Raw genomic sequence first — 27,493 nt, 5'->3', positions numbered from 1 at the left:
CCCTGTACCACCTCCTACTTCTTTGTAATGAACGCCATGTTCTTTGGAAGCTTGAATTTCAAGTCAGTGGCCCCTGTGTGGTGGGCATGTTCCATATGAATAGGGTTCATCTTCCGAATAATAATAATAATAATAATAATAATAATAATAATAATAATAATAATAATAATAATAATAATAATATTTTGGAAGCTTGGATTTCAAGTCAATGGCCCCTGTGGTCTTGTTCCATATGAATAGGGTCCATCTTAATAATAATAATAATAATAATAATAATAATAATAATAATAATAATAATAATAATAATAATCGGAAGCTTGGATTTCAAATCAATGGCCCCTGTGGTCTTGTTTCATATGAATAGGGTCCATCTTAATGATAATAATAATAATAATAATAATAATAATAATAATAATAATAATAATAATATAATAATAATATTTTGGAAGCTAGGATTTCAAGTCAATGGCCCCTGTGGGTTTCTTGCATATGAGTAGGGGTTATCTTCTGAGTTATAATAATAATAATTAATAATAATAATAATAATAATAATAATAATAATAATAATAATAATAATAATAAAAGAATTTTTATTCGTCTCGTTTCTTCATAATAAAATCACTTGTTTGAAAAAAGGGTTGGTAATGCAGTGAGCCACAGCCTTTGTGGGTCTTCCTGTTATTTTCCACGGAATTTCGAGGTAATTCCGAGCAAAATCAACATTCGACTGGTGGATGTTGATTGTCAATTCAGAACACTGAGGGTTACGGCTGAACGGTGTTTACTTTTGTTTACCCTTCGTGTATGCCGTCGGGTTTTTGCAGACGTCAGCGTGGTCTGAGCTGACTCTCTTAAATCCAGCCCTACATTTTGTGGTAGTCGTGTTTCAGTAGACTGTACCATTTCTGACAAGGAGGGATAGAGAGAGAGAGAGAGAGAGAGAGAGAGAGAGAGAGAGAGAGAGAGAGAGAGAATCTGCAGGGAAAACGGTGCAGAGAAAAATAGTAGATAAAATTAATTTTGAGAGAGAGAGAGAGAGAGAGAGAGAGAGAGAGAGAGAGAGAGAGAGAGAGAGAGAGAGAGAGAGAGAGAGACTCACATGACAGTGATATTAAAATCCTATACATTTTGTATTGCTAAAATAAACTTAACCTTATCATGCATATCTCTTAGTTCTGAGAGAGAGAGAGAGAGAGAGAGAGAGAGAGAGAGAGAGAGAGAGAGAGAGAGAGAGAGAGAGAGAGAGAATTTTTCTTCTCGAATGTGATGACTTTGTATCGAGCCTTCTTGCCCTGTTGGGTTAAATGTTATTAAAAGGTACTTGTTGTAGGAATCATGTTCTGTTGTGTTATTTAAACTCAATTCACTGAGACAATGAAAGCTTGCTTTGCAAGTTAGTGGTATTATTATTATTATTATTATTATTATTATTATTATTATTATTATTATTATTATTATTATTATTATTATTATTAAATGTAGCGATGTCACGTTATGGAATCAATTTACGTGAAATCTTTATGTGAAATCTCCTTTGCGAGGAAGAATTTCAGGATAAAAAAAGTTCTTTAAAACTTGGTAACTAAACTAGCTCTCTCTCTCTCTCTCTCTCTCTCTCTCTCTCTCTCTCTCTCTCTCTCTCTCTCTCTCTCTCAAAACCAAGGCATACAAGATTCTATTTCATAATAAGGTTAAGTTTGTTTTAGTTATCAAAAATGTATAGGATTATATTATCACTATCATGTCTGTCAGGCTCTCTCTCTCTCTCTCTCTCTCTCTCTCTCTCTCTCTCTCTCTCTCTCTCTCTCTCTCTCTCTCTCTCTCTCTCTATAAATAATAGGACACAAGAGTCAATTTCATAATAAGGTTAAGTTGGTTTTAGTTAACGAAAATGTATAGGATTATATTATCACTTATCATGTCAGTGAGGCTCTCTCTCTCTCTCTCTCTCTCTCTCTCTCTCTCTCTCTCTCTCTCTCTCTCTCTCTCTCTCTCGATGCCACGGGATCTTAAATGCCATGTCATGCGTGAAAAGGAATGCGCCGTCCCTCAGCCATCAACGATCTTTTATGTTTTATGGATTAAGTTGGCCCAAATTGTAATGGAAGGCTCTTCTCATATTTACGTTGTTCGCCTGACAGATCTCTCGTTAGTTTAAGCCTTCTTCATGTTTCAGTGTCTTTAAATCGGTGAGGTCTTGTGTTTCAGTTTTTATTTTATAATTTTCTTTTTGTTGTTATTACGATTAAGTTGTTATTGCCTGTGTTATTTTGTGTTACTGTTATTCAAATCTTTAGTCATGTTGGTTTGCCGAGTGGAACTTTTGAGAATTGCTATTCTCCTTGCATTTTAATACATTTTTATTTATTTATTTATTTATTTATTTATTTATTTTTTCGTTTTAATTAGTAAGAACTCTTCTTTCTGTATTTCCCTTTACTTTCCCTTACTCCCTAATGAGTACCATATTCTTTGGAAGATTGAATTTCAAGTCAATGGCCCGTAGTGGGGTCGTGTTCAATATGGATAGGGTGCATCTTCTGAATATAATATAATAATAATAATAATAATAATAATAATAATAATAATAATAATAATAATAATAATAATAATCCATTTTAAGATATCACTTGGGCGTTTTCCAGTTATTTCAAACCCATTCTGAAAGTATATAGCAATGTTGACAAAGTATGTAAATTGATAAAGTTTGACATTAACGATTTCAAACTCATAAACTATAGATCCGATGCTGAAGTGAAGATACAGACACATTAAGTAAGGCTTAACGTTAGGAGTCCGGACCATGTTGTCAAATGGTGTGAACTTTATTATATACATGTTTGCTACATGTCTGCAATTGCGAGGATTTGATTATAATTCACAGGCGCTTCGACCCACCTCGTCTCTTCACTGTGGGTAAAAGTGGTGTATATTAAGTTTTTACATCACACGAACTTATTGTATTTTTCGGTGAAACCCCTTTTATTTTCTTCAGTAATGTAAGATTGTATTTTTCGGCGAAAGCCCCCTTTTATTTTCTTCAGTAATGTAAGATTGTATTTTTCGGCGAAAGCCCCCTTTTATTTTCTTTATTAATGTAAGATTGTATTTTTCGGCGAAAACCCCTTTTCTTTTCTTTATTAATGTAAGATTGTATTTTTCGGCGAAAAACCTTTTTATTTTCTTCATTTATGTAAGATTGTTTTCGGCGAAAAACCCTTTAATTTTCTTCATCAGTGTAAGATTGTATTTTCCGGTGACAACCCTTTTATTTTCTTCATTAATGTAAAATTTTATTTTCCGGTGACAACCCTTTTATTTTCTTCATTAATGTAAAATTGTATTATCCGGTGGCAACCCATTTATTTTCTTCATTAATGTAAGATTGTATATTTCGGCGAAAACCCTTTTTATTTTCGTTAATGAAAGATTGTATTTTTCTGCGAAAACCCCTTTTATTTTCCTCACCAATGTAAGATTCCATTTTTAAAAATTAAAACCCTTTTATTTTCTTCAGTAACGTAAGGAACGTGAACACCAATTAAGATACGTGTTCAATCCTTCTATGATATAAATCGCTTCTTTTGGTAGATAATTATTTTCTTTACACAGCGTCTGCGAGACTGGAGGTTATCCAACCGTGACACAGCCTCAGACACCCAGTGACTGTTATCCTTGGTGTTACTTTCACTCTGCATTGCATGACCAGTTCTCGTGATTTCTCCTTTGCTGTTTATAATGGTGATGATGATGAAGATAGATGAAGGTGATGATGAGTCACTTGTGTTCATTTGTAAATGATATTTTCTCAGTTCGTCGAAATTTACGAGCTCCGAAAATATAATTTCATTTGAATTATGTTTTTTTCATTTCAGTGAAATGTTGAATATTTTCAAAGCAGAGGCCTACTTAGTGGTAATCATCCCCGTTTGTGGGTAGTGCCGTCAGTGCACCTCCTGCGGTGCACTGTAGGCATTACTTAAGGTTATTCGCGGCGTCCCTTCGGCCCCTAGCTGCAACCCTTTTCATTCTTTTTACTGTACCTCCATTCATGTTCTCTTTCTTCCATGTTACTATCAATCCCTCTCATAACAATTGATTCATAGTGCAACTGCGAGATTTTCCTCCTGTTACACCTCTCAAACCTTTTTACCAATAGTTCCCCTTTCAGCGCTGAATGACGCCATAGGTCCCAGCGCTTGGCCTTTGGTCTAAATTGTATATTCTATCCTATTCTAATGATAATGAAAACGACTTAGTTATTTGTTTGGGTGTTCTATGTACTGTCATGGTTTCGTTCACGAAACTTAATGTTATGACGTAAATACTCACCTTTCACAAGACGTATCCTTTCTGTCATTTCTTTAGACTTCTTGACGACAATGAATGACTTTCTCCACCCCAGTGTTGATAGCCTTAGGCTCTCTTAAATGCCTTGTGTCCATTCTGCTATATTTAATGAGCTGGAAAAAGACTAAAGAAGTCAGGTTGCACTGGACAGAGGAAGGTGGAGAAGGCTGATAGGAAACAGCGACCTCATATCGAAATGGGCAGAGCGGAATGCAAAGAAGATTGTAATATTAGATCCATTCCTAATGTCATTCGTGTATGAATAAAATATCGAAAATATCGCTATTAAGGGTGTAAAATTAGTTGCCATAATGAGTAATGATTGAAGACATTTTACGTCTGTTTGGCGCGGATATATACCGCAGCTTCTCCTCGAACGGAAAGTCAGTAGAACAGTAGATGGCGGCATTGGATGCTCTGCTGATTGTTAGAGAGAGAGAGAGAGAGAGAGAGAGAGAGAGAGAGAGAGAGAGAGAGAGAGAGAGATTCTTCAGAATTATGCAATTTTGAGAGAGAGAGAGAGAGAGAGAGAGAGAGAGAGAGAGAGAGAGAGAGAGAGAGATCCTTCGGATTATGCAATTTTGAGAGAGAATGTCATCGCAAACGTCAATATGAAAGCATTAAAATTCGAGTCAGAATCTTCCGCGGTGACTCTCTCTCTCTCTCTCTCTCTCTCTCTCTCTCTCTCTCTCTCTCTCTCTGCCTCTTTTGTTACTTTCCTAAAGCCACTGGAATCAGTCAACTTGAATTATTGATATTTTTACTGTTTACTTCATTCATTATACTCGATTACTTTAGTTATTTTATTATATTTAGCTTCTTGCTTTGATGCAGTGGTTTGGATTGACGCTTAGGACTCTTATCTGCTATAACCCCTTTCATTCCTTTTACTGCACCTCCATTCATATTCTCTTACTTCCATCTTCCTTTCCTGAACCCTCTCCTAACAATTGTTTCATGGTGCAGCTGCGAGGTTTTCCTCTCGTTACACCTTTCAAACCTTCTTTACTCACAATTTCCCTTTCAGCGCTGAATGACTTCATAGGTCCCAGCTATTGGACTTTGGCCTAAATTCTATATTCTATTTTATTCTTTTGGGGGTATCGTGACTTTTGGTATATTAAACTTTAAAATTGATAGTAGGAAGGCCAGTAAATGGGCAGCCCAATACCTTTTACTTGCCCAGGCCCGAATAAAACTAGAAAAATTAAAAGTTGCGATGAAACTTTCTGCCTTTTGAAGTGAGGAAGTTCATAAGTCAGGGAAAATAGAAGCAGGGAGAAAAATCCGAAGTTTTTCAGTCAATGAACAGGGTAATCCCGGGATTTATGATAGTCTCTCTCTCTCTCTCTCTCTCTCTCTCTCTCTCTCTCTCTCTCTCTCTCTCTCTCTCTCTCTCTCAGCTTCGTTTTGCATTCGAACTTATATGTGTATACTAAGCGATTAGTTTTATGTAGAATAATTTTACGATAATATTTTATCTTTTTTTAATTTCTTTCGGGAGGTCAATGCAACATTGTAATAATTTCACGAAACGTTGTTTTTTACATGTTTATATAAGCTTATGATGTATACGATTAATGGTATTGATTTATCACGGGTGTGCAGACTGCCTTCCTTGAGATGAGATTGAAATTTTTTAATATAATATTGAAAGTGAATATATATATATATATATATATATATATATATATATATATATATATATATATATATATATCTGTGTGTGTTACTTCTGTCTAATGAACACCATATTGTATGGAAGCTTGAATTTCAGTTAATGGCCGCTGTGGGCTTGTTCCATATGAATAGGGTTCCTCTTCTGAATAATAATAATAATAATAATAATAATAATAATAATAATATTAACAATAATAATGTTTATGTATATTTTATATATAAAAATTTTATATACATATATATATATATATATATATATATATATATATATATATATAAATATTATAAATTATATATATTATATACGCACACACACACATATGCATAAAATCACGCATTACAACTTAGTGAAGAAATAACAGGCGTGCCAGATATAATGATAAATCGCTCTACTTGTTCCTAACGAATGTATTTGTTCCATAGCAACGCCAGAAGACTAGAACGCACAATGAACATTGTGGGTGATATCAGAGTCTGCCTGTATGCGACATTCGAGGGGCCGGGCCTTTTGCCTTTTCGGCTAATATTGCAGTGGTAGTTAGGCCATGAGATTTGGAAGGGGTCCAGACGTGGCCCCGCCTTTGCTCTCGGCACAGTTTTCCAAAACTCTCTCTCTCTCTCTCTCTCTCTCTCTCTCTCTCTCTCTCTCTCTCTCTCTCTCTCTCTTTCATACGTCCGTTCCTTCGTCCCTCCCTTGAACTCCCTCTCATTTTCCTCCCTCTCTCTTCCTCTCTCTCTCTTCCTCTCTCCCTCTTTTGTACGTCCATTCTTTCGCCCCCTCCCTTTAACTCCCTCTCATTTTCCTCCCTCTCTTCCTCTCCCCCTTTTGTACGTCCGTTCCTTCGTCCCTTCCTTTAACTCCCTCTCATTTACCTCCCTCTCTTCCTCTCCCCCTTTTGTACGTCCGTTTCTTCGCCCCCTCCCTTTAACTCCCTCTCATTTTCCTCCCTCTTCCTCTCTCCCTCTTTTGTACGTCCATTCTTTCGCCCCCTCCCTTTAACTCCCTCTCATTTTCCTCCCTCTCCCTCCCTTTCTCCACCCTTATACGTCCGTTCCTTCGCCCCCTCCCTTTAAATTCCCCTCATTTTAATTCCTCTTCCTCCCCCTCTCTCCCTCTTTATACGTCCGTTTCTTTGCCGCTCCTTTTAGCTCTCATTTTCCTCCCTCTCTCATTATACTTCCCATCCTTCTCCCCCTCCCTTTAACTCCCTCTCACTCCCTCTCATTTTCATCCGTTTCCTAGGAGTAGAGGGAAGGCGGAACTTATATTGCAGGGTTGTTGTCAAATACTGCCGACGGAGCATCCTTAACCCACCACTCCCTATCCCATCCCTTCTAACAATCCAGTCTCTCTCTCTCTCTCTCTCTCTCTCTCTCTCTCTCTCTCTCTCTCTCTCTCTCTCTCTCTCTCTCTAGCCTGCACTAGCCTGCACAAAGACTTACGCTTTTTATATTAAACATGTCTGATATACTTTGAGGTTTTTATCTGTTTACTTTGTAATTTAGCATATTTTGCATCTAATGATCAGAAGGCTTATGTTTTTGAAGGAGATAGAATGTGCTTCTCCCTTATTATTATTATTATTATTATTATTATTATTATTATTATTATTATTATTATTATTATTATAGCTGGTGATCTGTCATATTCCTGATGTTATGATGGTCCATAGTATTATTATTATTATTATTATTATTATTATTATTATTATTATTATTATTATATTATTATTATTATTATTATTATTATTATTAGTGATCTTTTCACGTGCCTAATATCATTTGTATCCTATGTACTATTATTATTATTATTATTATTATTATTATTATTATTATTATTAGTAGTAGTAGTAGTAGTAGTAGTAGTAGTAGTGACAATGGCAGTATATTATTTACGTCGTCATACCTAATAACAATAGTATTTGTGCGAACAGATTATGTATGTGTCAGTCCGAATTGCATCCATAATTTAAAAAGGGCTGTTTTTTTTTTTACACTCCATTTTGGTTTAAAAGTTTCCGGGAGAAGTGGTTGAGCTTTTTGGGTGAAGTCATTATATATAATTGGTTCCTGTCGTCGCCAGCCTGTTGATAAAACCCCCGGAGGGAATGTGAAAAAAAAATAATGATAAACTTGAGGCAATTAGATTATGTCACTAACTGGTGGTGTGCAGCGGAAGTTCTAGAATGCTGAATGCGGAAGTTTATTTGTGTGTATATATATATATATATATATATATATATATATATATATATACACATATATATACATATATATATAATATATATATATAATATATATATATAATATATATATATATATATATATATATATATATATATATATATATATATACATACATACATACATACATACATACATACATACATACATACATACATACATATATATTTATTTATCTACAAAATTATATAGATATAAATTTTATATATATATATATATATATATATATATATATATATATATATATATATATATATATATATATATATATATATATATATATATATATATATAAGGAGAAATAAACAACCAAAAAACACATTAATTAACACATGAATGTCAATATTACACATTACTTATAAAATACAAAAACTTGTCATGTTTGTTAAAGAAACAAATAAGAAACACAAAAGAAAGATTAAACAACCAAAACTTGGCTAGTTCCCTCAACCAGCTGTAGTAGAACGTCGTAGTAGTAACTGGAGTTCGCTGGCTCCTCTCTGTTTGACAGGTTCGCTGACGCGCCTCCTCCTCCTCCTCCTCCTCCTCCGCCTGTTCCTCTGCCCTCATCTTGTTCAGTGACAATTTGCAGAACGGGCTTGCTGCTGATTTCGTTCCTTCGTCCGTTCGTTTCATCGTTTGTTCGTTCATCTCATCGTTCGTTCGTCTCATCGTTCGTTCGTTCGTCCTTTCGTTCGTTTCATCCTTTCGTTCGTTTCATCGTTTGTTCGTTCATCTCATCGTTCGTCCTTTCGTTCGTTTCATCGTTTGTTCGTTCGTGCGCCCCTTCGTTCGTCCTTTCGTTCGTTTCATCGTTCGTTCGTGCTCCCCTTCGTTCGGTCGTTCGTCTCATCGTTCGTCCGTCCTTTCGTTCGTCCCTCGTTCGTCCTCTCGTTCGCTCGTTCCTTCGTACGTCCTTTCGTCGTCCTGTCAAACTCGTCTTTTGTTTTTTTATTCCATTAGCTGTCATTTATTGGACTGCATATCTCCATCATCTTCGCAAAGCAATAATTTTAAGATTCATTTATTTGTCCTAAAATAAATAAATAAATAAATCTTGGTTCTGTACAGAAAACGAGTTGATTGTTTAGGATTCCGCATAGAAAACGAGGCGTTCGTCGCGATCCCGCATAGAAAACGAGAGGCGGCGCATCAGAGCGGGGATTGCAGGTGGAAAGTATTTGTGTGCAACAGTGCAATCGCAGTCGGTGATGAGTCAGACCTCGTGACGTCATTCATTGACTCAACGACGCTCCGTTACGCCGTTGGAAATTGACCGTTGTTTTCACACTCATTCTAATAATTGTTCGGAGAATCATTGTGGCGTCGACGTGACAGTAATCTCTTTTTTGCTTTTTTGCACATAAATCTCTCTCTCTCTCTCTCTCTCTCTCTCTCTCTCTCTCTCTCTCTCTCTCTCTCTCTCTCTCTGTGACACACGTACACAAAATTCAAAGAAACTCTCTCTCTCTCTCTCTCTCTCTCTCTCTCTCTCTCTCTGTGGTACACGTGCACACAAAATGCACACAATCTCTCTCTCTCTGACACACACGTATACATAAAATTCACACAAACTCTCTCTCTCTCTCTCTCTCTCTCTCCAGAGAATATGCAGAGAAAGTGGCTGTGATTTGTACCTGCATTTTTCGTGGCCTCTCCGATTTTCACTTGCCGTGGCCTTTGGGGAAAGGTCGGCGACCTTTTGCAGTGGTCTCTTGGTCATCGTTGCTTGAGTTTTTTTTTTTTTTTTTTTTTGCTTGAGAAAAGGCTTGGCTGTTTTTTTTTTTTTTTAGGAAAAGCTTGGCTGCCTTAGCGGTTGGATGTTTTATATATATATATATATATATATATATATATATATATATATATATATATATATATATATATATATATATATATATATAATTTTTTTTCCTTCGTGTTTTCATTCTTCAGATGATTTGACGTGTGATGAATTTGTATATATTTTTTTATCCGTTAAGATCCTTCACGAATAAAAAAATCATGTAAATTATAATGCCTCTCTAGCTCTCTACTAATCTCTCTCTCTCTCTCTCTCTCTCTCTCTCTCTCTCATTGTGGTTTTGATGCTTTTTCACTCTTCATCATGGCGGAAATGTTACTCATGATTTCAGAGTCTGATTCTCCAAAGTTATGTCTAGAAAACAGTAGTATAGTTTTGTGAGTATGGAAAAGATAGCTTTGGAATTTCTGTTGTAGAATAATTCCCCTCGCGTTCCTTTGCAGGTTGATTAACTGTTATAAAAGCCTTCTCTCCTAATTTCAATATGTAAAGGTATCTCTAAATTATTCGCTAGAAGGGACTAAGTCAATCTAAATTCTGAGAAGTTCGTGATTAGATCTTTCTTAATGGGAAGCCATATAATTGTCCCGCGGGTTTTACGTAAATGTTTAACCTCTGTGCTTTTAGGTAATTATTATTATTATTATTATTATTATTATTATTATTATTATTATTATCATTATTATTATTATTATTTAGACGATAAACTCTGTTCATAAGGAACAAGCTTCCAAAGAATATTATTATTATTATTATTATTATTATTATTATTATTATTATTATTATTATTATTCAGAAGATGAACCCTATTCATAAGGAACAACAACCACCACAGGGGCTGACTTAAAATTCAAGCTTCCAAAGAGTATTATTATTATTATTATTATTATTATTATTATTATTATTATTAATATTATTATTATTATTATTATTATTATTATTATTCAGAAGATGAACCCTATTCATAAGGAACAACCCCACCACAGGGGCTACTGACTTAAAATTCAAGCTTCCAAAGAGTATTATTATTATTATTATTATTATTATTATTATTATTATTATTATTATTATTATTATTCAGAAGATGAACCCTATTCATATGGAACAAGCCCACCACAGGGGCCATTGACTGGAAATTTAAGCTTGTAAAGAATATGATGGTGTTCATTCGAAAGAAGTAACAGAAGGTTGTAGGATGAGATCAGTTATTACAAAACAGATAAATTAACAAAATTATTAAATAAAAAAGTAAGTAAAAATATTAAAATGAAAGTAATGAATAATTCTATGTATTTGCGTCCTGAGAAATTAGTCCCTAGCTCTCTTCTTTTTGTATTTCCCATTACCTTCTGTTACTTCTTTCGAATGAACACCATAATATTCTTTGGAAGCTTGAATTTTGAGTAAATGGCCCCTGTGTTGGGCTTGTTCCATATGAATGGGGTTCATCGTCTGAATGATGATAATAATAATAATAATAATAATAATAATAATAATAATAATAATAATAATAATAATAATAATAATAATAATCTTTGGAAGCTCGAATTTCAAGTAAGTGGCTCCTGTTGTGGGCTTGTTCAAATGAATAGGGTTCATCTTCTGAATAATAATAATAATAATAATAATAATAATAATAATAATAATAATAATAATAATAATCTTTGGAAGCTCGAATTTCAAGTAAGTGGCTCCTGTTGTGGGCTTGTTCAAATGAATAGGGTTCATCTTCTGAATAATAATAATAATAATAATGATCTTTGGAAGCTCGAATTTCAAGTAAGTGGCTCCTGTTGTGGGCTTGTTCAAATGAATAGGGTTCATCTTCTGAATAATAATAATAATAATAATAATAATAATAATAATAATAATAATAATAAAGAGACGCAAATACCTATGAAAAGGCGGGGCTTAGGGACTGTCTTCATGAGTCTTTCGGCTACTCAAAGTCGCCTTAGAGCCGCAGGAGGTCCGAAGGTGGGTCGGATTTGTCGCTGGGCGAGACCGCCCCTTTTTCGTTAGTGCCAGCGGCCAACAGCAGGGCCTGATGTAATGCGGCTAGGACCAGTGACTCATTGGTCAGGTACTGGGGCTTGCAGAGAGAGAGAGAGAGAGAGAGAGAGAGAGAGAGAGAGAGAGAGAGCGGAACCATTGAGAATAAGCGAATACTCATTGCATATAACAAGTTAGTGTGTGTGTGTGTGTGTGTGTGTGTGTGAGATAGGGAGATAGATACGGAGAAATTATAAAGGGGAGAGAGAGAGAGAGAGAGAGAGAGAGAGAGAGAGAGAGAGAGAGAGAGAGAGAGAGAGAACGTGATAGTGCAGAACTATTGAGAATAAGTGAATATTCATTGTACAAAACAAATTTTGTGTGTGTGTGTGATGAGAGAGAGAGAGAGAGAGAGAGAGTCACAGTGCAGAACCTTTGAGGACAAGTGAATATTCATTACACGAAACAAGTTTGTGGGAGAGAGAGAGAGAGAGAGAGAGAGAGAGAGAGAGAGAGAGAGAGAGAGAGATTACAGTACAAAACGACTGGGAGAAAGAGAATTCTCACGTCACGAAGAACAGCTGTACGGTACAGCTGAGAGAGAGAGAGAGAGAGAGAGAGAGAGAGAGAGAGAGAGAGAGAGAGAGAGAATAAACACGACGAGGAGCGCACAGCGATTGAAAGAGGGACAGGCAGGAGAACGCTAGACACAAGTCGATTGAGAGAGAGAGAGAGAGAGAGAGAGAGAGAGAGAGAGAGAAAAAGAAATATGATCACGACACAAAACGATTGACCTACTGTCTGGCTGCAGATCCTGCGTAGTAGTAGGAAAAGATGAAGGCAGTGCGTGTTTCTGTAATATAAAAGTTTCTCAGATATTGTGCGTGTGGCCCAGTTAGTTCTCTTGAAGATCAATACAAGTACAGCATTTTGGGTTGTTCCTTTGTGCGTAGGGTTCGCGTGGTTCCTCAATTCGCCCTTAGAGATTACGCAGGGAATGACACGTAGCTGGTATGCATACGCACATTCCCCTGTAAATGGTAGTGCCGTCAGTTCACCTCACGCGCGGTGCACTGTAAGCATTACGTAAGGTTCTTTGCAGCGTCCCTTCCTTGGGCCGGAATCGGCCAAATTGAAAGTTTTTTTCTTATATTACTTTTGCGTGCGTGACTTTCATACATAGTTCTGTTCTAAAGCTGAAGGTTAAGAAATATATTTTAATCTCTTAAAAAGATTCTTAAATGCATATTTATTTATTTTGTACATTTAGGTTATGTTAAAAAACTAGATGCGTTATTTAAGTTTCAACGTTGTCACTGTTTTTTTATATACTTTTATGTTTTCTGTTGACGATATCAAGAGTATAAATTAGCAGAGTATAGCAAACTTTATTTTGGCCGTCTTATTTTTATCTATTTATTAATTTAATTAATTTTTTTCCCATGATAACTGATCCTTTCTTTCTATGTTTCTTATTACCTTCTGTTATATACTTCTTTCAAATAAACACCATAATTTTCTTTGGATAATAATAATAATAATAATAATAATAATAATAATAATAATAATAATAATAATAATAATAATAATAATAATATTCCTTGGAAGTTTGAATTTCAAGTTAGTGTCCCCTGTGGTGGGCTTGTTCCATATGAATAGGGTCCATCTTTTGAATTATAATCTTAACAACATTTGTCAAGTATGAAGAATGGACCCCTTCATTAGACTGCTGAGTTTTGTCGTATCCTATTTCATTATATTTGGCCATGTTTTAATATGAACTCATTCTGCAAGGCAAATTTTAGATGGCAACTACAGTATATCAGATGTGGTGATGATGTTAAATGATATAGATTTATACAATCTTATTTAAATAAGTTTTTTAAGAGTTTACTCAGTTTTCTGTAAAAAAAAATCCTTTGTGCCGGCTTTGTTTGTCCGTCCGCACTTTTTCTGTCCGCCCTCGGATCTTAAAAACTACTGAGGCTAGAGGGCTGCAAATTGGTATGTTGATCATCCACCCTCCAATCATCAAACATACCAAATTGCAGCCCTCTAGCCTCAGTAGCTTTATAAGTTTTATTTAAGGTTAAAGTTAGCCATAATCGTGCTTCTGGTAACGATATAAGGCAGGCCACCACCTGGCAATGGTTAAAGTTTCATGGGCCGCGGCTCATACAGCGTTATATCGAGACCACCGAAAGATAGATCTATTTTTGGTGGCCTTGATTATCCGCTGTACAGAAAACTCGACTGCACCGAGGAAACCTGGATGAATATATTTAACGTACGTGTGTAAACCTTTGCCAGTGTATATGTGAATAAATAAGTTTTTTAACACTTCTTCATTCATTTTAGTATGGAATGACCTCTTGGGGCCCAGTGCTTGGCCTATGGCCTAAACCCCATATTCCATTCCATTCTATTCAAATTATATGATTAAACTAGACCCACAAGTATTTGGTCATTCATCTGAAAACTTCGCTTTAAATGTTAAAATTTAGGCCAAGGGCCAAGCCCTGGGACCTATGAGGTCATTCAGCGCTGAAAGGAAAATTTTGCAGGGTGATAGTACCGTCAGTGCACCTCACTCGGCGCACTGTAGGCATTACTTGAGGTTCTTTCCGTTTCAGCGGTGAATGACCTCATTATATATAGGTCCCAGCGCTTGGCCTTCGTCCTAAATTCTATACTCCAATTCCTGTCTTGTTCTTAATCGGAAATAATCGTCAGATGTGAATAAATATTCAACCGCAAATCGGTAACGTCAGAAAAACAGTCCTTATGTGTTCAGTGCTGTGGAACATCAGTAATGTGATTTAGTGTGACTCGTTCAGGAACTATTTGCCTACTTCTTAGCGTATAATCCGAACCATGTCGCCTCGGAGCAGACCTCCGTCATATTAACGTAACCTGTATTTTTTCTGTTCGTCGTAGTTAAATTGGTTTACCTGGAGGAGGAGGAGGAGGAGGAGGAGGAGGAGGAGGAGGAGGAGGAGGAGGAGATGATAGGTAATTGTACAAATAAATTCCCCTCTCTTCACATTGCGTATGCAAAGAGGCATAGAGGCCACGTTCTTATACAGAAGTATAATTAAATAAAATTCTCTCTCTCTCTCTCTCTCTCTCTCTCTCTCTCTCTCTCTCTCTCTCTCTCTCTCTCTCTCTCTCTCTCTCTCTCAATCCATTGCGTGCACAAGGTGTCATAGAGTCCACCTTCTTATACAGAAGTGTAATTAACATTCTCTCTCTCTCTCTCTCAGTCCACTGAAGAAGAGTTTCTCTCTCTCTCTCTCTCTCTCTCTCTCTCTCTCTCTCTCTCTCTCTCAATCCACTGAAGAAGAGTTTCTCTCTCTCTCTCTCTCTCTCTCTCTCAGTCCACTGAGGATGAGTTTCTCTCTCTCTCAGTCCACTGACGAAGAGTTTCTCTCTCTCTCTCTCTCTCTCTCTCTCTCTCTCTCTCTCTCTCTCTCTCTCTCTCTCTCCACTGAAGAAGAGTTTCTCTCTCTCTCAGTCCACTGACGAAGAGTTTCTCTCTCTCTCTCTCTCTCTCTCTCTCTCTCTCTCAATCCACTGAAGAAGAAGAGTCTCTCTCTCTCTCTCTCTCAATCCACTGAAGAAGAAGTCTCTCTCTCTCTCTCTCTCTCTCTCTCTCTCTCTCTCTCTCTCTCTCTCTCTCTCTCTCTCTCTCTCAGTCCACTGAAGAAGAAGAAGAAGAAGAAGAAGAAGAAGAAGAAGAGGAGGAGGAGGAGGAGGAGGAGGAGGAGGAGGATCTCAGTCCACTGAAGGAGGTGGAGGAGGAGTAGTAGTTGTTGTTCGCACCTGCCACTGGGTGAGGCAGACACAAGCGTGGCAGAGACTCCAAGCGGAGGGATAATTCAAGTTCTTGAAGAAACCGAACTCGTTAATCGGCATAAAATGTCGTATCTGTAAAGCCAATGTGTGTGTGTGTGTGTGTTTGTTTTTCTTTTTTTGTGAGGAATTCCTCCTCTCCTAATCCTGCGTATCTCTCTCCTTCGCACGAACGTCTCCGTAACGCCTGACGTAAGCTGGATTTAATTGAGGTAATAGGTAATTCATGGTATTACTTTTTTAGGGTTCGATTTAAAGGGAAAGATCGTTGTTATGAAAGGCGTTTGTTTACAAATACTCGCGTGTACCTGATGCCCCTTTCCCTAAGCGTAATAAAAATGTCCTTTATCATTATTATTCTTTTTCTATTTAAAACCCAAATTCGTTTGTTTGTTATTGCGTGATGTGTGGAGCCCATGGGTAGAGAACATCTTTGATGTGTATGGTCCTTGGGTAAATAATATGCCTCTTATTTTTTCTTTTTATTTTAAATATCTCATATTTTCGACTTTTTGTTAAAAGTTTCTCATACTTTTTCTTCTTTTTATGTAAAATTTCTCATATCTTCTTTTTATTAAAGTTTCTCATATTTTCTTCTGTTTATTTAAAATTTCTCATATGTTTTTCTGTATTTTAAATGTCTCATTTTTTTAAATGTCTATTTTTTTCTTCATAATGTAAATGACAAATTTTTTCATTTTTATTTTAAATGTCTCATTTTTTCTTTTTTATTTTAAATGTCTCATTTTTTCTTTTTATTTTAGACGTCTCAGATTTTTTCTTCATAATTTAAATGTCTCATTTTCCTTTTTATTTTAAATGTCTCATATTTTTACTTCATAATTTGAATGATTAATTTTTTTCCTTTTATTTCAAATGTCTCATATTTTTTCTTCATAATTTAAATGTGTAATTTTTTCTTCATAATTTAAATGTCTCATTTTTGTTCTTTTTGTTGTAAATGTCTCATATTTTTCCTTCATAATTTGAATGTCTCATTTTTTCCCGTTCTCTTTTAAATGTCTCATATTTTTTCTTTCTAGTTTAAGTCAGAATCCTCCATTTACAGATTCATGCAAAGATTTACACGTAAATCAGGGCTTTCTATTTTACCACGTACCAATGTAACCAAATACTCTCAAGACATCATCTATAATTCCTGTCTGACAGAACTTGTTTATTCCAGGGAATGTCCTCCGTACGTGCGAGAGTATGTCGGCCACAGGGTTTGGTCAGCCATGAGGAACCCGGGGGTCAACGGGGGTGGCATGGAGGATGAGGTCGACGGACCCAACACTACCACCAATAACAGTGAGTCTTGTTGTCACTGTCACAGTTGACAGTTCTGTTGACTGGGTGGGCGGTCGGGATTGAATATGCTATCCCTTATGTCTTTGGTTATTAACTAAGCTAGGTCACAGATGGTAGTGAGCATGGTAGTGAATGCTATGACAGATGACAGTGATTATGGTAGTGAGTACCATGACGGATGACAGTTCAATACCATAACAGAGTATACCTAGTTTCTTAACAGATGACTCTTCAGTACCATAACAGATGACAGTGAGTATGGTAGTGAATACCATAGCTGATGACAGTGAGTATGGTAGTGAGTACCATAACAGATGACAGTGAGTATGTTAGTGAACACCATGACAGATGACAGTCAGTATGAGAGTGAATACCATAACAGATGACAGTGAGTATGATAGTGAACACCATGACAGATGACAGTGAGTTTGACAGTGAATACCATAACAGATGACAGTGAGTATGGAAGTGAATACCATGACAGATGACAGTCAGTATGACAGTGAATACCATAATAGATGACAGTCAGTATGATAGTGAATACCATAACGTGTCAGTGGACGTTATGGCATCACAGACCAGACATCATTAACTGCTTGACCAAGTTGTATCACAGTGACAGTGACAGTTGACTGGTTAGCCAGAGGTCTGCTACAGGCGAGTTGAGGTTTGACTGGATGAAACTCTTGCAGTCACCGAGGAGAGTGAGTATTTGATTGATTGAGCTAGGTGGCATCACAGATGGGAGTAAGAATTGAGTCGAGTACTTCTCTGTCGCCACAAAGAAGTTAATAAGTAACAAGTGTCATCAGTCAGTACCTTTGCTAGAAGTTTATTAAAGAAAAACAAGGATTTGATTTAACAGTAACAAGAAGTGTCATCAATCAGTACCGTTGCTGAACATTATATATATATATATATATATATATATATATATATATATATATATATATATATATATATATATATAGTGTGTATGTGTGTGTACACACACAAGGGCCGGAGCTGAGGCTCGAAGTATACATCACGAAGGAAGTAATAGGGAAAGGCATCCTCATTCTCTAACAGTTTATTTCCAATGCCGACGTTTGCGACGAATTCCAAGTCGCATTTTCAAGGCTATAAAATATAATTTGCGAACATCAATAACAAATTAATGCAATGGCAACAGCTCTTTATGTAGTAAAAATATTTAAAACAAAACACCTCATTCCAAGGCAGGTCAATAATAAGTAAAAGGAGTTCACTAAAATCTTAAAACAACCTACCTATAAATAAATAACATAAATAAATAAAAACAGAGTGAGGAAAACCAGTTGCCCAAACTAGGCTATAAACAATTTAACTGAAGACGATTGAGTATTTAACGACGGTACAGTCTGTTTGATAATTATGGATTCTAGGATGGTTAAGTCGTTGTTCTGCGCGTGGCCTAAGATGGAAAACTTATATTGACAGCAAGGATTTTTCCGTCCTAGGCCAAGTGCAGAACAACAACGACTTAACCATCCTAGAATCCATAATTATCAAGAAGACAGTGCCGTCGTTAAATACTCAATCGTCTTCAGTTAAATTGTTTATAGCCTAGTTTGGGCAACTGGTTTTCCTCACTCAGTTTTTATTTATTTACTCGTGTGTGTTAGTCTTGCTCTTTCTTTCATATAGGTAGGTTGTTTTAGATTTTAGTGAACTTTTGCTTATTATTGACTTGTCTTGGAATGAGGTGGTTTGCTTTAAATATTTTTACTACATAAAGAGCTGTTGCCATTGCATTAATTTGTTGTTGATGTTCACAAATTATATTTTACAGCCTTGAAAATGCGACTTGGAATTCGTCGCGAAACGTCGGCATTGGAAATAAAACGTTAAAGAATGAGGATGCCTTTCCCTATTACTTCCTTGGTGATGTATGTATATACATAAAAGTGTTTATTGTGTAATTTTACGGCTTTCATTTATGAGACTATAGAAAAGGAATAATTTTGTCGTTTTATCAACTCCATAACGTAACTTTTAAAAAGAAAAGGCAGACAATAATATCAAAATATAAATAAACCCAAAATTCTACAAGAACATTATTTAGAAACTCAGGAATTCTTGTTCTATAGTGATAGACTGTAGAATGGCAACTAGTATGATTCTGGTGAGAAATGGCATTTTATATCAAGTATTTAACTCTTGTTTTATGTATATATTTTAATGTATATTTACCATTTCATCATTGTGGGTTGCTTCGCCAATTCTTTTTGTAAAGTGTACGGATGGGTTATCTATTATTATTAAAAAATACTCTTAGTAGCAAGAGTCTTGAAATGGAGAAACAAATCTACAGTTATGTTGGGTACATACATTTTTAAAAGTAAATCTGAACAGATTCCCGAAAGCTCTCAGGTTACATTTATTTTTCAATATATTTGTACCCATACATGGCTGTAGATTTGTTTCTTCAGTATATTTGTTACTGAAGTAGAGAAAGGATGGTCTTCAAAGTGGCCTTCGGGTTAGTGTTCGATTATTGTGGTTCGTGACTTGGTGGCCAGGTTTAGAGTGATTGCCTGTGACATTTTGGTTTGACATAATCGTTCTCATTAATTTATATTAGGACTGCAGATGGATTTGAATGACTCGTTGTTTTAGGGGTTTTGTCGTGTAACAGTAACACAGTAACATAGCAGAACATATATATATATATATATATATATATATATATATATATATATGTAGATATGTATGTATTATATATTTATATATGTTATAAATAATATATATAAATTTCTGTCTATATATATATATATATATATATATATATATATATATATATATATATATATATATATATATATATATATATATATATATATATATATATATATATATATATATATATATATAATATTACACATATACACACAGTAAGTTCGTCTAAAAACAAAACATTAAAAAAAGCAGTCACTGCCACATTTATCCATAACCTGAAACGAAAATATCCTACCCTTTCCGGCAAACATTCATCACCCCCACCCCCCCAAAAGAAAAAATCTATGCCCTGTGCCATTTCAGTGCCACTAACGACTCTCCCACCTTCTACAGCATACGACGCCATGAAGCTGATCCAAGAGGTGACCTCAAAGGCGAACGGCGTGATCCGAGAGATGGCCGAGAGCCTGACGGTGGATCAGGTGGACAAGCTGCCCAGGTACCACCCCATCAGCCACTTCGCCATCAAGAACACCCGAAGGAAGATGGAGGACCGGCACGTCATTATCCACGACCTCAACACGCTCTATGGAATGGATGTAAGGGGCACCTGCGTCCTTGACCTTTGTTATTCTTACAAACGGGGTTATGACGTCATGAAGTTGACGACAATGACATGGTCTTTTTAATAACTATTGGCATTTTTCATGTTGGGTTGTGACTGTGGCGTGGTGTCATTGTCTTATTAAAAACTGTTGACATTTTATGATATTTAACTTGGAAACTTGTGGCATTTTTATGATATTCAACTTAAAAACTATTGACATTTTTATGATATTAAACTTAAAAACTATTGACTTCTTTTTAGGATATTTAACTTAAAAATTATTGACATTTTAATGATATTTAACTTGAAAACTAATGACACTTTAAGGATACTTAACTTGAAAACTATTGACATTTTGAGGATACTTAACTTGAAAACTATTGACATTTTTAGGATACTTAACTAAAAACTATTGATATTTTTATGATATTCAACTTAGAAACTTATGACATTTTTATGATGCTCAGCTTAAAAACTGTTGACATTTTTAGGATATTTAACTTGAAACTATTGACATTTTTAGGATATTCAACCATTTTTATGTTATTAGTGTGTTAGTAATTAGTATAATCTCTGTGGAGTTATGACACAGTTATTGACAGTGTAATGGACTTTTTAAAAACTACTAACATATTTATGATATTCAGCCATTTTTATGTATTACTAGATCTTCAGTAATTAACATTAATTTTTATCAGTTTTATCATGTAACCATTTTTCATTTCGGTTCCAGTGACGTCATCAGACTTAACTGTCATACAATAACCAATCAATCAGTCAGTCAAAACACAAACTAAAGTAGAGAGTTGTTATTTTTTAAACAGATGACAGTCTAAGTGATTTACAGTAAGCCGCTTGGTTATAGAATACCACATGAAAATTGGAGAGCATATGCAAAGGAAATGAGATTATAAAAGCTGAATCTCGTAGGGGGCTAGTGCCGTCAGTGCACCTCACGCGGTGCACAGTAGGCATTACTTCGAAGCGTCCCTTCGGCTCATAGCTGCAACCCCTTTCATACCTTTTTTTTTTACTGTACCTCCGTTCATATTTACTTTCTTCCATCTGACTTTCCACCCTCTCTTAAAAATTGTTTCATAGTGCAAGTGTGAGGTTTTCCTCCTGTTAACCTTCAAAACCTATTTACATTCAATTTCCCTAGCACTGAATGACCTCATGGGTCCTAGTGCTTGGCTTTTGGCTTAAATTTTATATTCCATTCCATTCTGTAAAAGCTGAAATTGAGAAAACGAGGAGAGGGGCAGGGACTAAGACGGAACACCGTGGAAAAGTGAAGGGTCTGGGAAATCTGACACTTTGGAAATGGACACTGGTGAGAGAGAGAGAAAGGAGGTCTTAGGGTCAGAATCTGTTGTTGGGTCGAGATGGCGGTGTTAAACACAATTTCAGTTGCATCTTCATTGCCTTTCTTCCTTTGATACGATTGCAGTTCTCTGTGTCAGTTTTACATCTTTCATTTATTCAGGTTTGTTTGCAAGAATTTGTAAAATTTGGTTTGTATCATGGAAGCCTAATTATCCTGTTATTTTTAGATTAATCAAAAGGTATGCTTGTATACTGTATAGAGGTCTTGTTCTGGTTTTAAATTCACCTTTTATGGTTCGATTTGAGTATAGATGTATACCGTTTTATTTGGAAGCTTGAATTTGAAGTCACTGGCCTCTGGGGCCTTGTTCCATATGAATAGGGTTCATCGTGTGAATAATAATAATAATAATAATAATAATAATAATAATAATAATAATAATAATAATAATAATACAGCTACTACTGCTTATTATTTAAGCATTCTGCTCAAATCTGCAGTAATTTTTGTCGTTAGGCACAAAAGCTTTTTTTTTTTGACATTCCCCTTTCTGTTCATGTGCTTTGCGTATTCTTCTCCTCTTTTGAGCTCACATGAGAGTTTAGTATAAAAAAAAAAACGTGAAAAGTGAGAGATGAATGCTTAGATTTGATGGGGGTTCAAAAAGCACAGTACAGGGGAAAATGGATGTAAGTGATTTCACGTTTAACACCATACAGGGAAAAGCTGACTAATGAATGTTTATGATGTTGATGAGTTGATATTTAGTAATGGTCTATTATAAATGTTCTTGTAATTATTATTATTCAGAAGATGAACCCTATTCATATGGAACAAGCCCACAGGGGGCCATTGACTTGAAATTCAAGCTTCCAGAGAATATTGTGTTCATTAGGAATTATAAATGTCATTAGACTCAGTATCTCCAAAGTAATAATGATTTTCTGTTACAGTATGGGTACCCTCATGCATATTACGGCGTATTTGACGGCCATGCTGGCACGGATGCAGCGGTCTACAGTGCTGCACACTTGCATCAGTACATGATGCAGAATCCACAGTACGAAACCAACCCGGAAGCAGCCCTCAAGCATGCGTTCCACATCACCGACACAAATTTCATCAAGAAGGCTGCGAAAGAGGTATGTCGATTCTATATCTTTGGGTTCAGTGGTCTGTAAGGATATTTGTTACTTTACTGTATTTGAAAGGGGTTATGTTTAGCCAAATGTTTTGAGAGTTATTTTCTGATGAATGGATACGAGTCAAACATTAGAATAAGAGAGTGACCAGATTCACGAACAGCGACGCCCATATGCAGTAAATGTGCCTCGCTGTCGAACTTCTCAGCTCCAGAGGTCCTTTATTCCTCACACTGTTGGACTTTAGAACAGCCTCCCAGAGGATGTCGTGCAGTGGGAACTTCAGAAGTTCAAGCAAAAATGCAATGCATTACTACCCGAATACTATTCTTCATGGATTTTAATACATTTTTATCTATTTATTAATTTTTTTTCCTTTTTAGTAAGTGATCTCTTCTTTCTGTATTTCTCATTGCCTGCTGTTACTTCTTTCTAATAAGCACCATATTCTTTGGAAGCTTGAATTTCAAGTCAATGACCCTTGTGGGCTTGTTCCATATGAATGGGTTTCATCTACTGAATAATAATAAGTTGGTCTGGAGCCTTTGAGCATTGAAGTTCATCACCTCGGTAATAACAGTAACAAAAATCTTATTTTATGCTAGTAGAGTACTTTATTTTTAAAGTACTTAAGACACACCAGTAGTCTTTTTATCGCCACACTGTGTGGTACAGGTAGTATTTTATTTGATCAGGTACACTGTTTGTAATATAGTTTAAGGTTCTTGTATGAGTAGATAATGCTTCTGCAAGTCTTGAGGTTTTTGGCTTCATTACAGCAGGGCATCTGATTGCTTCTCTGATATGTGTATGGTTGCATTTACTGTATGTAAATTTCTTTCCCTGGCTGACAGTGTTTATCCATCTTTGTATTGGATCGAACATTTATCCCCTGCCATTTCCTTATGGTGTTCTAAAGTTAATTACATTCTCTACAGTTTGTTTTATTTACAGCCACGTATATGTCAACTTTTTATATGTGAACTACTAAGGTCTGTTTAATTTACTCTGTATTCCATATTTTCACATTCTCATAACCTAGGTATGAATACTTTCCATACACTGCATTATCACAGGGTCCTTCCTTTTGAGATAGTCAGAAAAGTGGTAGGGTAATGTGTCCAGCTCCCACATGATGTTTAGGTCTCACCATGCATAAGTAAATCTGCCACAGATTTGCCCATCAAAGTACAATACACTTTTTATCCCCTTAGAGATTACCAGTGTCAAGTATTTTCAATGTCATATACTCTGAGGACATTTCAGTGAGGTTCTTATATCACATGTATAGTGCATCAAATACTGCTGGAAGTCCTATTATTGGTAAAGCAAAAAATTTCCTTCAGCTTATTGCAGAATGCCCATTAAACATGAGTTACATTGTTTTGTATTGCCTTACGTATTTGGGAAACAGTATCACTGTGGTAAATTTTGGTAATAAGTATCGTCTTTCCAGATTTTACAAAGAAGTTTTGTAGACGTAAGGTAGCACAGTAAGGGATTTTCAGAATCTCTGATGGTCCTAGTTGTATTTTTAAACTTACTTTGATGGTGATGAGGGAAGTTTTTCGATAGTGCTCCTTTCATTTTAGGGGAATTACAGAATTTGGAGGTAAATGAGCATTATATTGAGCAGTTAACCTGGCCACTTAGTTAAGATACCCAGCTCAACTCTTTCCAGATTTTACTAGAAAGGTTTGTAAGATATCGCAGTATGGGATTACAGAATCAAGATTTTCCAGCCCCAATGCCTTTTGTAGGGAACAGAATCACTGATGTTCTTGATATATTTTTAAGTTGACTTTGATGGTGAAAAGTAAGTTTTAGATTGTGTTCCTTTCTTTTTAGGGGTATTAGGAAAATTGATGTTATTATTGTTTTGTAGTCTAACTAGACCACTGAGTTAAGATACTCAGCTCTTATAGGGCTGGTCAGCTAATGGAGTAACAGAACTAATTCTCCATGTAGGAAGAACCCACTCCATGTAACTTACAGAAAATTAACTAGCAGTAGGAGCAAAGTATTCAACAGTCTTTACAAAATCATCACCTCCAGCGTTGAGCAACAAAAGGGCCTCTGAATTTCTGCCACTTGTGTGTTTTCCACGCTTTATCATCTAAAATTTTCTACTCGTCTTGCCTCCCGTGTTATACTCCACATCCAGTTAGTTTAGGATCTTCTGAGTCTTTTGGTTTCCACAGGAGCCCAGCCAACACCATCAGGTAATATTTTCCTTGGGCTGGTGCAAAGGACATGCGCTAGCAGTCTCAGTCCCCCATTCATCATTATCTCATCTACCTAAGGAACATCTGTAATTTCCCTTATGGTGTATTTTCTTATAATATCACTCTGTCACACACTAAATATGCCTCTAAAGCTTTTTTCCTCGGTTTAACAAAGTATTTTAGGAATACATTATAGTTTCATTGTTGCTGCATGTTTCATGTCCATATAGCAATACAGAATATAACGTTGTATGCAACTTGTTAATTTTATTTCAAATCTTATTCATCTTGGCCACTGTTTGATTTACCATTTACAGTATAATGTTTCACAGATTCCAAATTGAGCACCTGTAATACATATCATTATTCCTTAATCTTTTGAAAGACTCAACCTCGGTAATCCTTTCCCTATTTAGTATTCTTCCTTGTTACTTCAGTTTTCTTTTATTTATTTTGAGTGTAAAGTCTTATCTCTCAAGATAAATGAAACATTCATTAAGCAAGCTTTGTTATTCTTGGGGAGTATTGCTGATAAAAACAGCACCATCTGCATATTCTAAGTGGTCAAATATCTACAGTTACTTCAATCTAAACCTTACCTTCCATCTCCAACCATTTATTCCATTGTAAATCCATGCATAGGGCAAAGAGCAAAGGTGAAATAACATTATCCTGTATCACCCTACTATTCACTGTAAATATACCTGACCCACTAACATTAGCTTTGTAGTGATTTCATGCTTGGATCATTTCAGTTAACTTTACATTTTTAATTGGAATACTATAGTGTTGCAAGATCTTTCTTAATATTTTTCTGTGGATATTGTAAAATATCTTCTCATTATTGGAATAAGCAATTAGAAGGGGATTCTTAAATTTCATACACTGGTTTACAATATGTTTTAACACAAACATTGTATCCAAGCATTTTATCAAATTTTCTCCTGCCTATTGAGAATATATATACCGAATAATACAACAGGAATTGTAATATTCGTCTGACTTCCAGTCCCCAGTTATCATGCTTTGCTTTCTCATTCCATATTCTGCAAAAATGCAGTTAGTATACGAGGTGTCATTTCCTTTTCATCTGAATTAATTGCATTATAGCTGGTGCTTTCTGTCGACTAAGCTTCTAGAGTTGTGAATTCTTTCATTTAATACATTCGTATCTTATTCAGCCTCTTGTATATCACTCGGATATCCCTAGCATATCTTTTTCATGACCTCACTGAAATGTTCTGCCTAGTGGTATAATTTTTTGTTTATTGATTGATCCCTCTCTCCTTTTGACTGGCGTGTTCCTCTTTCTTGTCTGACCCATTAATAATTCTGTAGGCTACTCTATGATCTGAATAAATATCTTTGTCAAAATAGAGTAACTGCGTGCTTATCCAGATATTCTCTCTTATCTTCTGTAGGGTTTGTTTAACTGTTGTATCCCAGGTATTATCCAGCATCCAAAATTTTTGTCTCATTATCCCATATTGCAGTACTGTCCTGTACTTCATTTCCAGATATACGGTCTTGAAATTAAACCAGTCCTTTTTGATTTTCTGGTTCTCCTCAGATATGGTTGTAAGGACTGTAAATCTTTTATGACCCCCATTTGCAAAATCCTCTTGAAGTTCATCATCAAGAAGCCTTATTGTTAAACGTACATAGTCATGTCAATATTTTGAGGGGTGTCCACCATTTGCTTCTCTGTAGCTTTGAACATTCCTCATAACTAGTTTCATGAGAGCAGAAGGCTCAGGTAGTCATTTTGGTTTTAGGAACACAGGAAAGAGACATATTGAGTGTCTCTGTGTTCTGGTTATTGTCGAACACATCGGCCAAAGTTGTTGCTTTTCCCATGGACAGCGAGCTAAACAGCCGTCAAGTTTAAGCGAAGGAGCCATTGCTGAGTCTACACTAAAAAAGGGCAGATTTGGGAGTACCAGAAAGGGTTTCCTTTATATTAGTATTGTGTTGTGTTAGATTTTAGCAGAAGCATAAAGTCCCTGAACCACAACTTTTAATTATACTATTCCTTAACAAATCATATCTCATTTTTCCAAGGTGTTAAGACTCCTCTTTCTAAAAATATACCCTTCTGCAATTGTCACTGAAGTAGCTTTGTCTTTAATACAGTAATTCAAAAGTGGAAAGGCATTTGCTTATCACTTTCGATGAAAAAACCTCATGTATGGGAGAAATTGGCTCAAATTCTGAATGTAAGCTTGTATTTATTGCTACCTAAAGAAAAAATAATTTTTTGGT

The 27,493-nt window shown here is 35.7% G+C and overlaps 1 protein-coding gene across 1 annotated transcript in view; it reads left to right on the top strand.

The window, feature by feature from the left end:
* Positions 1-27,493, top strand: part of LOC136825801 (uncharacterized) — a 682,034-nt gene that overhangs the window by 232,960 nt on the left and 421,581 nt on the right. The window contains exons 2-4 of the mRNA XM_067082714.1: positions 17,109-17,233; positions 20,324-20,529; positions 22,818-23,006. Coding sequence (XP_066938815.1) covers positions 17,109-17,233; positions 20,324-20,529; positions 22,818-23,006 — 520 coding nt within the window. The remainder of the gene's footprint in view (positions 1-17,108; positions 17,234-20,323; positions 20,530-22,817; positions 23,007-27,493) is intronic.

Source organism: Macrobrachium rosenbergii, chromosome 39, assembly GCF_040412425.1.
Source record: "Macrobrachium rosenbergii isolate ZJJX-2024 chromosome 39, ASM4041242v1, whole genome shotgun sequence".
Lineage (NCBI taxonomy): Eukaryota > Metazoa > Arthropoda > Malacostraca > Decapoda > Palaemonidae > Macrobrachium > Macrobrachium rosenbergii.
The sequence above is the reverse complement of the archived record's forward strand: the minus strand, read 5'-3'. Positions and strand labels throughout refer to the sequence as shown.